Source organism: Tenrec ecaudatus, chromosome 12, assembly GCF_050624435.1.
Source record: "Tenrec ecaudatus isolate mTenEca1 chromosome 12, mTenEca1.hap1, whole genome shotgun sequence".
NCBI lineage: Eukaryota > Metazoa > Chordata > Mammalia > Afrosoricida > Tenrecidae > Tenrec > Tenrec ecaudatus.
The window spans coordinates 66,877,133-66,894,454 of NC_134541.1; the positions used below are offsets into that span (position 1 = coordinate 66,877,133).

Sequence of the window (17,322 nt, forward strand, 5' to 3'; positions counted from 1 at the left end):
ACACAGACAAAGAAAGGCACTTGGCCTGGGCCCCACAGTCAGTGAGCACCAGGCTTGAAACAATACCGGGTCCTTGCTTCCTTCCCTGAATGTCCCCCATCCATCCCCTCCCCAACATCCCTCGCTGCTCTGCTCTGGCCTCGCTGTCCAGCCTTGACTCCGGGGTGACCTCGGCAGGGATGGATGGACTCTTTCACGGACACTGATGAGCCAGGCCGGTTATCAGCTTCTCGGCATCCAGGCCTGGGCTGAATCGATGGAGGCATGCCTCTCGGAGCCACTAATGAGCACAGAGCAGGCTCAGGCTGCGGCTGGGAGGCTGGTCATCAGTAGGCCAAGGATTTATAGTGTCTTTGGAGTCACCCTGCCGCGGCCAGCCCCATTGCTCTTCATTAGGGACCATGCTTCCCAGGACAACCTTGGGGAGTGTGTCCTGGGGAGAGAAGTGTGACACTGGGAGAACCCCTGGCTCAGACGGACCTGCTTCAGGCAAGAGTGGGCTTGGGAGATTGGCGGTGCCCTTGGGATGCCTGTCCCTCACCCAGGGAAAGCAGTCAGAGGGCAGTGTGGAAGCCCAGATACAATCCCAGCGCATGTTCTGAGACACTGGATTGAAATGCATGGCATGGGCCAGAGTGGCCTTGTTTAAGGTACCAGCAGCTACTCATGGGACTGAGGGAGATGAAAATCTCCAGGTCTCTCTCCAACAGAGATCTCAGAGAAACAAAGGAGAGAGAGGTCATTCTTACACACCCTGGTTTTGTTCTTCTGGCTTCTCTCTTGGTTTCCAGTGACAGTCCAGAAACAGGAGGAGCCCTTGTGGCCTAGTGGGCTACAGGAGGTCAGCAGTTTGAAACCACCAACCAGGCCAAGGGAGAAAGATGAGGCATTCTACTCCTGTAAAGAGTTACTGTCTCAAAAACCCACAGGGGAAGTTCCACTCTGTCCTGTAGGGTCTCTGTGAGCTGGAATTGGCTGAGTGTCAGTGAAGGGGGGGGGGGGTTCTGTTAATCTGAAAAGGAGGGATCAGACTAGATGATGGCCTTGTGCCATTCCTGGCAGGGCTCTGAGTCTGCGCCTACTTGAGGATACCCCAGCCTCAAGCAATCCCATCCATCTTGGATAACCTCCTCCATTTCCACGGTGTTATTCCTTCCCCTTGAGTTGGTTCCAACTCCTGACAGCCTCACATGGAACAGAACAAACCATTGCATCATCTTCATGATCATGGAACCCGTTGTTGGGGCTGGTGTGTCAACCCATCTCATTGACGGTTGGCCCCATGTTCAGCCGACCTTCTCCTTGACCAAGCATGGTCTTCCCTGCTGCTGCTGCCAGCTCTCCATGAGGCTGCACCTGGGTTGGGTTTTCTCCTAAAACTGGTTTGCTCATTCAGAATGACAACAACAGCAAACTCACTGCCATCGAGTCAATGCTGACTCGCAATGACCCTCGAGAACAGGGTAGAACTGCCCTCATAGACTTCCAAGACCGTCACTCTTCACAGGAGTAGAAATCCCATCTTTCTCCCAGGGAGCAGTTTTCAACCGACCTTGCAGTTAGCAGCCCCATGCATAACCACTCCACCAAACAGAGTACAGGAAATGCTACGTTCTTCACCAACATCCCAGTTGGGACACATCGAGTCTTCTCTCTTCCTTGCTCGCGTCCTACTCCATGTTGCTGTTGTCAGTTGCCCTGAGGTGGATGCTGGCTCCATGATGGTAACCCCTGTCGGCAGCACAGAGCTCTCCCACAGGATTTTCAGCAACCTTTCCAAAGTCGATCTCCAGGCCGCTCCTGCTAGGCACCTCTGGGTGTATTTGAATCACCATCACTTTGGTTAGCCGTTGAGCGCTTTACCGTTGGCACATGCTGAAAGAAGTGATTACTATCCCTATGGGGAAACTGAGGCTCGGAGGGACTAAGAAATGATCTTCGCCTCATACAGCTGTAATGGCAGAGCTAGCAAGTGAACCTAGACCTGTGCTATCCATTCTCTTACCTGGGCACTCTGACCCCCTACCTCACCCTCTGCCCTCATCTTCGACCCCCTTCAAGGCCATGTCAGAAGCCATCTCTCTGTGGCTTCCCCTCTGTGCCCACATGAGGAGCCAGCATCTGTTTCTCGGGGCTCTGCTTAGCCTTCCCATCTGGCTACCTGGAGTCAGGTAGCACCTTTTATCACAGCTCCTGGGGCACAAAACTGTTGCCTGCAGACCTCAAATTCCTTGTCAGCATAAGACATGTGGACCCCTCCTCCCATCTTAATACCCAATAGAGGGCCTGTAGACTGTTGAGGTAGGGCCTTCCCCTTCCTAGGGTCCCCCTTGTGCCCCTAGACACAATCACTACTCAAGTGCGAAGAGTTGAGTTGGGTCCCTCAAAGACCTGTCGAAACCTTTATCCATGAACACGAGGTCATGTTCTGGAGTACAGTGGGTCTACTCCTCATTGACTGGTATCCTACAGAAGACGCAGAGAGGCCAAAGGAAGGTGGCCGGGGGAAATCCAGAGGCAGAGATTGGAACACCATGCAGCTCGCTCTGACCGTCACCAGCAGTTAGGAAGAAAACACGGAATAGATCCTCCCTCAAGTCATTTGAAGGAATCCACATGGTGACACCATGGTTTTAGGATCTCAGTCCCCGCAGAGGTGAAAGTGGATATGTTGCTCTATATAAGCCACCGAGTTTGTGAGACTCCATTTAGACAGCCCTGGGAAAATGCAACCAGTCAGCTAGCCAGTGAGCTGAGCCCCCTCCCTGAGCAGACCCGGACAGGGTGTTCTAGAAATGTCCAAAGGCCCATTCTTCTCTTGCTGAGCACGGAGCCAACAGACAGTCAGGAGCATGAGTTCCAGGCGTGGTCAGAGCCCTGCTGCTCATGCCCCTCCCACTGTCGATGGCCAGGGGCTGCTGACCTGGGCCCTCCTCCCCCTCCCATTTGTTTGTCTTCCAGGACCAGGGCTGCTTCCCTTTATCTCCTGAGACCGTTTGCACACTCCAGGCTGCTACACGGCTCCCTACACTTCCCCCATGGGCACTAGTAGCAGAGCGGGCAGTGCCCCTGGAGCCCTTTGTGTCGCTGGTCTGAGAGGAGAGCTGGGAGCGAGGTAGCCCTCGCAGGCTCACTCTCCTCTCCCCTGCATGACGAATAGGAGGACGCAGAGCTCTAATGGGTCCCACTTTAGACTTGCCCAGCCTCCATCCCCAGCTCGACGTTCTCCGGGCAGGGCTGCCCTGGCTCTGTTCTAACAGCCCTGGGCTCGGGAGAGACTGTGGATTCGGATGAAAATCAGAACACGTCTTTGTGAAGCATCTTCTGAGTGCCCCAGATCACTTACAATAAGGACTGTCATTTTCACCCAATTTTGCCCAGTAAGGGTATCATTCCTACTGACAGGTAAGGAAATTCAGGCTCAGAGAGGGTGAAAACCCTGCCCCCAGGTCACACTGCTAAGGACAGGGCCAGAGTTTGCTCCGAGACTCACCAGGCCCCAAACTTTGTCCTTTCTGCTGCCCAGGCCCCGGGCCCCGCTACAGAGCACTTAGATCCCTAAGTACAGTGGGCTGTTGTTACGAGCTATTGTCACGTCGGCCCAGCTCACAGTGACCCTGTGCACAACTGAATGAATCCTCGCCCTTGTGATCGCTTTTGGATCCAGCCGTGGTAATCCACTGCAGTTTTCCTGGCTGATTTCCACAAGTAGATCACCGGACCTTTCTTCCCAGTCCATCTCAGTCCACCCACTCCACTGCGTCAGCCTCAGAGCGACACACAAGTCAGCCCTGCAGCTAGGTGGTGACTGCATCAGCCAGGAATCGAACCCTGGTCTCCAGCATGGAAAGTGGGAATTCTACCAACGAATCACCAAGGGACTCTACACAAAGTGGGTACATCAGGGTTATTCGTCATGCGCTCCCATGCCTGAGCTTGTATGTTTTCCAACCCCGAAATGACACTTCCAGATCATCACATTTTCTTAATCCTGATGCCTCCTCCAGGAGGCCCTCCTTGCACTCTGATCTCCCCCACCCCTACCTTAAAGCAAGCCCTCTCAAGCCTTTAAGTAATGAGACTGGTCTTGATAGCCGAGTGACTTGTGATTCAGTGTGACCATGAACAGGCTCCCAGCCAGCTTCACTGGGTCTCTCTGGGGCCAAGGTGAAGGATTCTGGCTGCAGGAGCATCAGGGGCTGTCCTGGGGGAGTAGAGAGGCGCTCATCCCCTTGGTGTCCGCCCCCTCTCTGCACATGTGTGCAGAATGCTGGGTTCTTGAGGGGCAAGGTGAGCAGTGCCGGGGCCTTTCCCTGGCCACCGCAGGCCTGGCAGACCCATCCTGCTCCACCTGATGCCACCGCCATAGTGTCGGCAGCAGGGAGGACGCCTGAGCACAGCGCTGAAAGGAGGCAGGTGCTGGCTGCCCGGCAGCTGTTCTGCAGCCCGTGCTCCTTATGCTGGACTCCGAGCTGAGCACGCACCTTGGCCTTGTGAACCAACCCAAGGTCACAAACCCTGATCCCTGCTCCTTCCACCTGTCCATGCCGCCCGGGGACCTCTCTCCGCTCACCTCTGCCCTGGAATCACCTCACCACCAGGTGCGCTAGCTGGGGGAGAGCTAACTCCATTGTCTAGAGGGGTGGCAGCAGGCTTGGGACAATGGCATGCTAGAAATGTCCCCAAAAGATGTGAGGCTGAGGGTGGTGGGTAGAAGGGGTGGACGCGACCCACGGGGCCAGAGTAGCATGGAGAGCATCACAGCTACCAGGGATGTGGGGTTCCTGGGCTGCCTTTCTGCCCGCAACACTCACCACCGCCACAACTGCCACTGCCGCCACCACCTCCAGCACCCCAGGGTCAGCCACAGCACCAAGCTTTGGGTCCTTAACAGTCATCCAGACCACAGACCCTTCCAAAAGTCTCAGGAATTGCCCCGACAAGAGAGGGGGCCTGGACGTAAGGTGACACTGCCTCTCAGCTCAGATTGTCGTCCCAGAGACAAATCCCCCTAAAAAATTCAGAGTCTTTAACTATTCTGAAAGACAAGCATTTGTTCTATCAGAATCTTAAGGAGCCGACAAGTAGAAGCAGCAATGGTCTGGCTGGAGCAGGGGTGGGCTGGAAGCCAAATGCAGTCTGTCTTTCTCCGCCCCCACCCACCACCCCCACCCCCGCTTCCACACACGTCACTCACACACCTGCTTACACTCACCAAAGTAGCTTTAAACCAGGACTCAGAATGATATGGCCCTTAAGACCTCCTTCTTCCCAGGAAATCACTGGGACTGAAGGGGGCCCTTGACACAGGGCCAAAAGTGTGTGAGCTCAGACAGAACTGTGGGGCTTGGCATCTTAAATGTCTTCCAGAAAGACAGTGGGGACTTCCCAGAGCCAGAAGGCGAAGGCTGCTTCCATGCAAATGTGGGTTGTTAGCCTGCACAAGCAGCGGTGGGGTGAGCTGGATGATCCCTTCCCAGAGCCTGGTTGGCGGGCAGAGAGGAGGAGGGGCAGGGCAGGGCGGGATGCCTCCTTGGTGGGCACTAGCAGCAAGGTGTGCAGAGGAGTCCTGAGGAGAGCTGAGCTAGGATGCACGGTCCCCTACGGAGACCCGCAGGAGGGGAGCACCCCCAGCACCATCCACCCCTCTCTTCCCCTCTCCTCCACCCACCTCCTCCCTTCAGTGCCCGAAGTCCCTACTCAAACCACCCTGCTCCTGAGTCAGAGCTGGACCACCAGGGCAGGTCCACCCTCGCCCTACTGCTTAACACCACAGCCTGCCCTCTGGATCCTTAGAGTAACTGAAGTAGTAGAGAGAAAAGTGCATGGGGGCCACAGCCCTGACTTGAATTCCAGCTCCGCTGCTGTGGAACCTAGGGGGCCCCTTCCCTGCCCTGAGCTCCAGGAGGACGGGCGCCCTCCCTTTCCTACTGCCTAGCTGGTGCAAGACCTCTCTGCAGGGTCCACCCTGCCTGAGACAGAGTCTGGGGAGGCCAGGACCGCCAACCCATGCATCACCCTACCTAGCACAGGACAGAGTGCTCCAGCCCCATCACTGCCCCGCCCTGGGTGCACATGTGAGCCCGTGAAGGCACGTGTACACATACAGCCTCCTGCTCCCAATAGGAGCCCATTCAATACAAGCCTCCCACCAGCCCATCATCAGCCCACCCCACCAAGCCCACCAAGCCCTCACACCTGGGTCACATGGGACAGTTCTGCCTCCGTCATCTCTGATGACCAATGTACGACAGTGGCAAGAGAACAGGGTTTATAGCTGCAGACACTTGGGTTTCAGTCACAGGGGCCTACCTCTGTGACCCTGGGCAGATCCTCTGGGGAGGCTCCGGTCTTCTGGAAGATGCGCATGATAACACCTCCCTCGTGTTGCAGGCACAGTGAGCAACTCCAACACCTTAGACCGGCATGGGAGCGATGGTTCAAGAATGGATCACCCATAAAAGACAATATACAATGCAGTTGTTGTTTCTCCTCTGCGCCTTATTCTTTGAGACCCTGGCCTGGCCACTGTACTTCTGACCTTACTTCCCCCTGCACGCTGACTTCAGCAGATACCTACCTGGGCAGCATTTGATGACATAGGAATGGTTTTCTGCCAGTGGCCCCAGAGCTCCAAAGACAAAGCAGACGAGGGACGCGCCCAGCAGTCACGTTTAGCAGCATGTGTGATGTGTACACAAGACAGGAAAGACCGCTGTGGCCAAGGCCCTCCAAGAGCCACACGCTGTTTCTTCCTGACGGTGGTTCATTCACTGCCTGACATACGGTGACTGCTCAATGAAAAAGCTGACGACATCAAGGAAAATCAAAAGAGGGAACGTGAGGAGGGGGAAAGGAAGGGAGGAACCCCTTCTATGTGACGCGGGGCCTGGAGGCAAGGCAAAGTCGTGGGAAGACACACAGGCCTACAAGAAGGGTCGGCTTCGTTCGGGCGGTCTGGCAAGGCAGAATATGGCATGCTGAGGTGATGACAGAGCAAGGACGGGGGCAGGTGGCCTCTGCCGGGAGACGGCACACTTGGGTTCTCACCTCCCACCGCATTCACTTCCCGTCTCACTCAGCACCTCCTGTTCCTTCAGCATGAGGAAGCAAAACTGGGGGAAATCTATGGGGCCATCCTCAGGGAGGACAGATCCACTCTCCAGGGAGGGTCCTCTGAGTGACAGATACTCCCGGAGGGCTCCGCACCACTTGGTCTTGGACAGCAGATCTCCCTCAACCTGTGGGTCACAACCCATTGGGGGTCCAAGGACCCTTTGACCCTTGCCTAATACATCCTGCATATCAGATATTTGCATTACGATTCATAACAGTAGCAAAATTACAGTGATGAAGCAGCAACAAAAATAATGCTATGGTTGGGGGTCTCCATACCATGAGGAACTGTATTAAAGGGGCGCAGCATTAGGAAGGTTGAGAACCACTGCTCTATGGAATTCTCATTATAACCCTCTCAGCTCCCGGTTGACAACCTGAGAATGCTCTCTAGTAGCACCATATTTGGTAGCTCGTACCGCTGCCTTGACACTGTCTTTGCAAGGAAGGCTGTGGAGGTAAAAGAATGGGCTGAAAACCACCCTCGAAGAAAGAAGGGGAACCACTGTCCTAGACCCCTTCTCGCTCTTCTCTTCCACCTTGTCCCCTGGCCTGTCTGCCAACTTCTTCGCTCTCTGCTTGCTTGCTTGTTTCCTCCCTGCCCCTTTCTCTCCCCTCACTCTTTCTCCATCTCTGCCTTCTCTCCCCCTTCCTCCACCTCTCATCTCTGCCTTCTTTTGCTTTCTTGTGTCGATGCCAGAAACAGTCTAATTATAAGGGACAACTTGAAGAGCTGGTGGTTGCGGGGAGAATCACCACCACATCGCTGATTAAAATGTCCTAGGAAATCTAATTTGTAAAGCTCACATCAGAATAAAAAGTGTTACTCCCACAATTCAAGGCCAATTTGATTTTTAATGAGACGCCTCAGCGGCTCCGCCAAGATCTCCTCAGACTGTGAACTCGGCTTCCCTCCTTCCTGCCGGCCACGTGCTTTCTCAGGTGGGGCTCTGGACCCTTCCCACAAGAAAGTCTCCACCAGCTCTCCACTCCCCTGTTTTGCTGCTGTTTTAAACCCTTTTATGGTGGTAAATACATGGATAGCAACATAGCTGTCATGTCAACAATCCTCACGTCTCAGTTCTGTGACGTGAACTAGTTTCATCCTATTGTTCAACCATCACCACTAACTGTTTCCAAATTTTCCCTTCACTATGAACAAAGGCTTCTTGTCCCCTCCCCGTGGTGTTGTCTTCCTTCCCCCTCCGTGTGTGTGTGTGTGTGTGTGTGTGTGCACCCAGTTTTCTCTTCTTTGAGCCCTTTGCCGCTGATAGCTCAGTTCCATCTGGGGACCCAGCCTGGAGCGTTTTGTCCCCTCCATGGAGGGGCACAGAAGGTAACAGCCTATGTCCAGGGACCATGGTGGCTGCCCTCTCGGAGTGCGGGAGAAGGGGCCACGGCTGGGACAAAGCTCTGTGTCTGTGGTGCAGGACAGACAGGAAGAGCAAGGGCTCGGGGGTTCTTTGCTGTAAACGGACACAGTTCCACCCTGGATTGTAATTCTACAGATTGCAGGAGCGATGGTATATGAAGAGTTGGGGTGGGGACAAGGTGCTCAGTGAGTGATAATGTCTTTTTGACCCTTCCAGTATGGGATCCCAGGGAACACAGACCATGTCACTGGCCCCCGGTCCCCAGCTTCTGCAGCAGCCCCTCCAGGATAAGGCAGGGGGCTGTACAGGGTCGGTAGGTGCGTATGTGACCCTGAGAGCCAGAGAGATGTGGATTCGCAGTCCTGGTTCTACATCTAAACAGTTCCCTGGATAATGGACTTCCCCTCCCAAGCCCTGTTTCCTAGCCCCTTGGACATGGGTTTAATAATGCTACATTATGAATTCTGCCAGTAATAGGGAAACATGGTAAATAATGAACATGGCCAGGGCCTATTACTATTTTTCACTTAGTAGCTCTCAGTTCCTCTCTGTAGGGGGGGTGGGGAGACTCGTGGGTGTTGAGTTGATTCCACACCTGGAAACCCGCTCTGTGTAAAACAGAACTGGGCTTCCTAGAGCTGTCAGGAGTGACGATCAGCAGGCGGCTCAGTGCTGCCTTGCTCGGAGGTGTGTATGCGGTGGATATGGGGGTCTCATGGCAGGGATTTTTCCTGGTGATGGTCAGGCTGGAGCAGGGTCTGTTGCCACAAAGACAAGCGCAGGGACTCCCTCGGCCACACCCTTCCGCAGGCCCTCACCACTCCTCATTCCAGGGAATTTGTGCCAGAGCCCATCCTGGGAGCTGCTAAAGCTACACCAGTTTTACTTGTGCACTCCCGTCCCTCCGTGACCCCTTGAAGCACAAGGACCACAGGTACTTGTAGCAGGACAGACAGCCCTCCTGCTCCTGGTCTGCTGGGAAAGTCTAAACCACGCAATGGAGTTCAGAAGACTTTAGCCAAGTGGAAAAGAGAACCGTGGGAACAGAGTGGGCGGGTCTGTGGGGACGCTGGGGGCAAGGCTCAGCGCAGACCACTGTGTGAGTGCAGGGGAGAGAAGCAGGGAGCCAAGAATGGAGAACCAGCTCCTGGGAAGACTTACCGGACTCCATGAAAGAATGTGAAACGTGAGCGCCATAGCTTCCAGCAACACCCCAGCCACCATGGTGTGACAAGCTGACAGAATAGCAGATGCTCCCCAAGATGGATTGGCACAATGGCTGCAACCAGGGGCCCAAACAGAACCACCGTGAGGGTGGTACAGGAGCGGACAGCGCTCCGTCCTGCTTTGCTCGGAGCTGCAACACATCAGAACCAACTGGTTGGCACCTCCCAACAACACTAAAGGGCTGGGGGTTGGCCCTAAACCCTCAGGGAACTTTGAAGGAGCGCAAGCACAGGAGTGGCATGACCAGCGTGGCAAGGTAGACCCACCACTCAAATGACAGAGCCGCTGCGTGAGCACACACCCGCTAGCCAGGTGGTAGGAAGTTTGATTCCAACCAACAGAGACTCCAAAGAAAAGCCTGGAGATCTACTTCTGAAAAATCAGCCACTGAAAACACTTTGGAGCAAACTGCATTTCCACACACAGAACCATGAAACAAATCCCTATCTTCCCACACCAGGCACAAAAACTCATTCAAAATGGGTTCAGAGCCCAAATGTTAAATGTACAACCGCAAAGTTATTGAAAGAAAGCATAGAAGCAGAGCTTTGGGAGCTTCTTTCAACGATAGATCATCGACCACAACAAATGCATGAGTGACTGGAAACAAGAAGATAACTGGAATCTCATAAAAGCTAAATTCTTATGTTCATCAAAAGAATTTTATCAAAAGAGTAAAGCTACAGGGGAAAAAAATCTTTGTGAGTGATAGAATTGATAAGCATCTAATTTCTAAAGTATATAGAAAACTTTCTAGCAATAAAAGGCCTAATAACCGAATCAAGAACTGGGCAAAGAACATGAACAGAAGCTTCACCAAAGAGTCTATTCGTATGATCAACAGACAGGATAAAACGATGTTCAACTTCATTAATCATCAGAGAAATGCAAATCAAAACCACAACGAGATATCATTTCGCTCCTACTAGAAGGGCCCAAAAGCAAGGATGTTACTTTGAAGGCGAAGATGTGACTGAGCCAAGCCATGATATTTTCAACCACCTCACATGCATGTGAAAGCTGGACACTGAATAAGGAAGACTGGAGAAGAAGTGTTGCTCTTGCACCGTGGTGCTGGCGAAAAGAATATTGGAAGTCCCGTGGCCTGCCGGGCAAAAACACTGTCTGTCTTGAAGCAGAATGTTCCTTAGAAGCAAGGATGGTGAGACTTCGTCTCACATACTTTAAACATGTTGTCAGCAGAGACCAGTCTCTGGTGAAGGACGCCAGACTTGGTAAAGCAGAGGGTGGTGAAAAGGAGGAAGGCCCTCGGCAGGAAGGACTGGCACACTGGGCACAATGGGCTCAATCATGAGAGCAGCTGCACGGGTGGTGCGGGACTGGGCGGTGTCCCATCTGCTGTGCATGAGGTAGCTCTGAACCAGGACCCACTCACTGCCACCTAACAACAGCAACAGCAGCAACAGGACAGGCAAGATCATATAAGAGCAAGACTAGCAATGAAAACAGAAAGGGACAAGAAGAGTTGGAGGGGATGCGGAGGAGAACTGGGAGCCCTCATCATTGCTGGTGCGAATGTCAACGGTACAGTCATTGGGGTGAACAGTCTGGTTGTCCCTTACCAGGCAGAGCTGCCACACGAGCCTTCGTCATATGCCCTGGGGACAAACAGGCTTACACGCCTTCCAGTCATCGCACCACTGTTCACAGTAGCGAAAAGGTGGACGCTCCCTAAGTAGCCGTGAGCAGGTGAGGACTGTGAACGGTGCTATATTCAGTTGACAGCACGGATTGCAACTAAACAGGCCCACTTATGCCTTTTTCATGCCAGGTGATGCTAATTTCCTGTGCTTGAGCAGCCAGGCTCCCCATTAAAGTGTGTGCCACGGAGAGAGGTCATCTCTGACAGTTCTGGTGTGTTTTCCACCACGTTTAGTGCAGCACCGGGAAGGCTGGCGAACACCAGGGGACCCCACACCATGTCCCCAGTGATGCTAGAAACGCTCCCAAGAATCGGGGGGAGGTCTCAATTGTACGAGAGAAAGTCGAGCTGCTTGTTCCGTTCTGCTGCTTGAGAGCTGTGGTCGCAATAGCCCACCATTCCGAGATAAGGGCTCCCAACGTAAGGGCCAGTGCATAAACAAAGAGGCAATTCATGAACCATCGCCGCAGCCTGGCCAGCAGGTGCAAAACCCGTGCTTTCCTTGTGAAATGCCTTTTTACTTTGTGTTGAGATGCAGTTTTCATGTGGGTGCGGTGTATAATACGTATAACAAATAAAATATTTATGAGCTGTCTATGTCATCAGGCTTCCCGTCAACAGTGCGCTATTAGGAGTTAAGTTTGGGGGATTCAAAAGCTATACATAGATTTCCAACTACCCAGGGTGCTGGCACCCCTCATTCACATGTGATTCGTTGGTCAGCTGTGTATACCATGGGGTCCCATTCACCACCAAAGAGAACTGAGCTCTGCAGACAGCTGGGAGCACAGCTAAACGTAATATCGAGTGAAATAAGTCAATCACATCTATATGCATATATACACATATATGTACATGGCATGTGCTCACTGTAATGAGTGGCATGTCTATGTACTCAGAAACTAATGTTCATCAGCGGTTTCCAGAGATAGGGCAGGGGTGGGAAAAAAGGAAGGTTCACGTAATAACCTTCCTTGATATTGGTGGTGATGATAAAGGTCACACCGAAGGAGACTGAAGTTTGATGAAGCTAAATTATGTCACGAAAATGTTCACAGGAAAAAGGAGCCTGCCAGTGACAGCAGTGGCATATATAATTTTGAAACAACAGCAGAAACAACTAAGAACGGTGTGTGCAAGTACACATGTCTGTCTGCAGGTATGTAGATGTACTGATAGGTGCTGTTGAGTTGGTTCCAACTCAGAGAAAACCCGTGTATGGCTTTGTGTCATCCTGACAAATGTGTTCAACCATGCCTATATGTGTATGCATCTACGTAACTGTTTGCACATATATTCATATTTATAATTAACTTAATAGAGAGCACCGTTATGAATACTAATAAGAAATAACCAAACACTCTGTAGATTGTGATGTCTGGATTTGAAGGATAAGGGCCATAGTCTCTGGGGTCATCTTGGCCAATTGGCATATAATAAAGTTACAGTCAACCTCCTAGTTTAGTGAGTAGTTCTGGGGTCTTCGTAACTTAGAAGTCTTATATGCATCTATATAAGATACAACTATTGGTCTCTACTGGTCCATGGCAAAATAGAAAGAGAGAGAGAGAGAGAGAGAGAGAAACCAAAAGCTTAAAGAAGAAACTAGTCAACGGGAAGTAGTCTACATGGACCATGTTCTCATTAACTCTGAAACCTGAAGAACTTCATGGTGCTTGGCTACCGCTGCCAACCTTCTGAGCGAGAGTTACAGCAGAAAGATGAAGAATGGGAGACCTGCAGAATGAACCTCAAATTCTTGTTCTTCTTTTTGTTAAGACCTATTAGAGCAGCGGTTCTCAACCTGTGGGTCGCGAGCCCTTTGGGGGTCGAATGACCCTTTCAAAGGGGTTGCCAGATTCATAACTGTAGCAAAATGGCAGTGATGAAGTAGCAGTGAAAACAATGTTATGGCTGGGGTGTCCCCACAACATGAGGAACTGTGTGAAAGGGTCACGGCATGAGGAAGGTTGAGAACCATGGGACTAGAGTGACTGAGACCGGAAAACAGACTGTATTGCTCTGAACAGCTCTTCAAACTTTGCACCTAAACTAACCTCTGAGACTCCCAAGACTTCGGCACCCTTCAGGTCTGGAACTGGACCATCCCCCTCACTCCCCACCTGTGTTGGAATAATCAACCATTAAAGATCAAAAGGCTACATTTACTGCAGGCTGTCATTCAGCAGGGTTAGAAAAGACACAGAATGGAAATACAAGGAAGAAGTGGGATAGTTGAAGTTACGTTGAGGGGGGTGTAATATGGATAAGTTGAAATAAGATGTATGGATTATTGAGCATAAAACGGATGATGTGCCTGTAGATCTTCACTTAATTCACAACAAAAAAGCTAAAAACGAACAAAAAGCTAACCTGTGAGGTAGCAAATTGTGATTTGTAGCAAAATTGTAAATTATCTAAAAAAAATAATGAGTATCAACCAAAAGTCCTGTCCTCCTCTTTTTAAAAAAAAATCCACCTATGTAAGACCAAAGAGTTAACTCTTTGGTAAACAAAGATGAGAATATAATGGGCAGGGAGACTAGATTAATAGAAGGCACAACCTGAACAGAAACTGTGGGGATGCTCACGCACTGTGAAGACTGTAGCCAACGTCACTGACCAACTGGTAAAGTGTTGAACGGACCGAACGTTTGGCTGTGCACACTGTCACTGAAAACACGATGAAGCATATCCAAACCATAAAACGATGGAGCGCCATTGTGCTCTAACACGCACAGGCTCAGAATCAACTCAACAGCAACTGGCTTCTGAACTGAGGCCAGAGACCAATTGGAAAGCTGGTGCAGGACCCAGGCAGGAAGTGAGCCCCTGGGGTGGGGTGGAGGGGGGCGTCTCTAACCCAGCGCCACTTCCTAATCATGAGGGGAAAGACCTCCAGGCATTGCTCCCCGACCCTCTCTAATCCATCTTTCTCCTTCTCTCCTCCCCAGGCCAAATGTACTCCTTTAGCCAGCAGCCTCAGGACGAGGTGGTGGTGTCCGGGCAGCCAGTGACACTGCTGTGCGCCATACCCGAATATGATGGCTTTGTTCTGTGGATCAAGGATGGCCTAGCACTAGGCGTGGGCAGAGACCTCTCAAGTGAGTACCCCAGATGCCCCTTACCCACCCACCCTACTGGGAAACACACACCTCGTAAGCATTTGAGGATTAAATCTCCCACTTTCGTTATGGCTCCCTCAGAGCAAGATGAATCTAAAATCCATAGGACGTTCAGGGCCCCACTGATCATGAGTAATGAGTCACGAATAAACTCTCAATTCTTGTGAGAGTTGTTAAATTTATCACAGTGTGGCCATGAAGGGTCTACTGCAAAGTCAAACGCCACTCACCGAAGTCAGAGTTCAAGAGTTCAACTATTCCCGTGTCTTAGTCCAAAATCTCCCTCCGTCATCTCGAGGTGTGATAGTTTAATAAGGAACTAGAAATCACCTCCTGGTTCTTCCAAGTCTCCTACCCATCAAAGTGGGACCAAGGAAATGAAACCTCACTGGAAAACATGGTAAATACGAGAGGCCGTCAGGCTCTGGGAAGGAAAAGATGTTTTTCAAATTAATCCCAAACCGTGGCGAGCCCACCCTGGTTGATATTCCGAGAAAATGCCTGCACAGCTCCATGGTGGTTTGTGCCAGCATCTGTTCCTGCTGGTTGGTGCCCAGGCCACACCATTTGTTAACGGTTTTGAATGTCAACCCTGTAAACCCATACAGATGTCTGTCTAATCTAGCCTCTCCCCTGAGAGAAAGAGGAACGGAATCATCATCTTGGTCACTCACCCATCAGCCATTATTATTCTCCCCTGGGTGGGCAGACATGAGACTCTTGCTAGACTTGCCATCAACTATAAATTCAGAACGAGGGACCTGGCTACCTCTGAGCCTGGGGAGTTGCGAGGGTGGAGGAGGGCAGGAAAATGTGTATTCAACGGAGAGTAGCTTTGCTTCTCAGTTGTACAGCTGTAGGGAAATAAAAAAAATCGAAGTGCACTCAGGAACATGATGGTTGGGAAATTAATATTTTACAATGTGAGTTATGTCTTGCCAAAAAATGTATATTGAAACATTATAGCAATGGTCAATAGCATCACGATTTTTGAGAGCTACAGCCTAGCTTAGCATGGATAAAATACACAATAATATCTCAGAAATATACTGTGCTGCCGTAAAGTTTAAGTATGATGGGAATCAGCCAATTTCAGAGACTCTGAAAATTCCATTACCCTGGGGACAGTTATGACCTTCCCAGACTGGAGTTTCTCCTGCTCCGATGGCTCTGAGCTGAGCCCGGCATTATTGCTAGTGAAGAAGCTACCTGAGTGAGTGCCTGGTCAGGAGCTTTAGCTCCTCCATTAGAAAGTGGCATCTTGTTTGGCCAGTGGCCAAGGAAGCTCCCGGTCACCATGGACAATGGATCTTAAGGAGGTTGCTATCATGTTGGTAATTAGTACCCCCAACCCACCCTGCTCTCCCTGCATCCAGCTCTGATCGAGCAAGGGAGTGGCTATCTGAGATCCGGTCCTGGGTGCGAAAGCTCAGTGCAAAAGTTGCGTAGACTCACGTGAAGTGGCCTTTGCCTCCTCTCTAACTGGACTCCTCTCTAGCCGGGAAGAACCTTGGCCTTTCCTTTTAGAGCTAAAAAATTCAAACTCCAGGTAGAGGACTCACCTTGCATTTATTTGTATCACAATCACAATTGTGACAGAAAGTTGGCACTGTCCGCTGCCATCAAGTCAGTCCACATTCACGGTGACCCTGAGTTTGCTCAGCAGAACTGCTCTGAGTTGTTAGAGCCTGTCCTTTCAGATGCAGAGCTCTCAAATGGTCTTTCTTCTGAGCTGCCTCTGCATCGGCTCAAATGGATTCGAAACGCCAACCTTTAGCTTAGTAGTCACATACTTAACCATTTATGCCAGCCAGGGACTGCAATCAAAATGTACAATGCTCAATAAAAATACGATTTACTTTCCCAGTAAGGCAGTGGTTCTCAACCTTCCTAAAGCCACAACCCTTTAATACAGTTCCTCAGGTTGTGACCCCCAATCATAAAATTATTTTCGTTGTTACTTCATAACTGTAATTCTGTTACTGTTATGAATCACCATGTAAATATCTGATATGTAGGATGTATCTCCTTGTTACAAATTGAGCATAATTTAAGCATAGTGATTGATCACAAAAACAATATGTAATTATATATTGTGAAAAACTTGTTTCTAATTGCAAATAAATGAAATTTTGTCTTGAAGCATGGTGTAGCATGGGTAACAGTCTTCACGCCGGGTACTCATATGTGGGCATATCTGCACGTGGGCGGACCCCCCTGGAGACAGATAAAGGAGCGGTGTCTCGGTTCCTAAAACCATCAGAAAAGGGGACCCCTTTCACAGGCGACCCCTGTGAAAGTCATTCGAGCCCCAAAGGGGTCGCGATCCACAGGTTGAGAACCGCTGCAATAAGGAAATGAGAGTAATAGAAGCCAATTCCATTTCGCTACTCTCTGTAGAGTACTTAATCCTTCAGAAGCACTCTTGTGGGGACATGGAGGCCATAGAACTTCCTGTGATAGGTGTTGTTCTCGTTCATGTCAGCCCTGATGCTCCATTCGGCCTTCCAGCAATGATATTCTCATTGAAGACCTAACCGTCTGCCTGGTCACAAAGACTAGAAACTCAGTCAAAGAAAGTGATTTATAAATACAGTTCCCCATATTGATAGAGCATTTTTCTCCTAAGAAGCTCAAGTACTTCTCAGACATTATCTCATAAATCTGCAATGATCCAGAGGGGGGAAGGAAGGGAGGCTTTTCCTTTATTTGACAGATAAACAAAGTTACGGTTGAGAAAGGAATTGACTCATCTAACCAATCCCAGTGCACAAGACTCTTGTTTACTAACCAACGCCCAAGCTGTGCAGTCACCTGC

At 50.8% G+C, this 17,322-nt stretch overlaps 1 protein-coding gene across 1 annotated transcript in view; it reads left to right on the plus strand.

Annotated features, from left to right (window-relative positions):
• Positions 1–17,322, plus strand: part of KIRREL3 (kirre like nephrin family adhesion molecule 3) — a 173,044-nt gene that overhangs the window by 31,434 nt on the left and 124,288 nt on the right. The window contains exon 3 of the mRNA XM_075527996.1: positions 14,334–14,483. Within this exon, the coding sequence (XP_075384111.1) occupies positions 14,334–14,483 (150 nt within the window). The remainder of the gene's footprint in view (positions 1–14,333; positions 14,484–17,322) is intronic.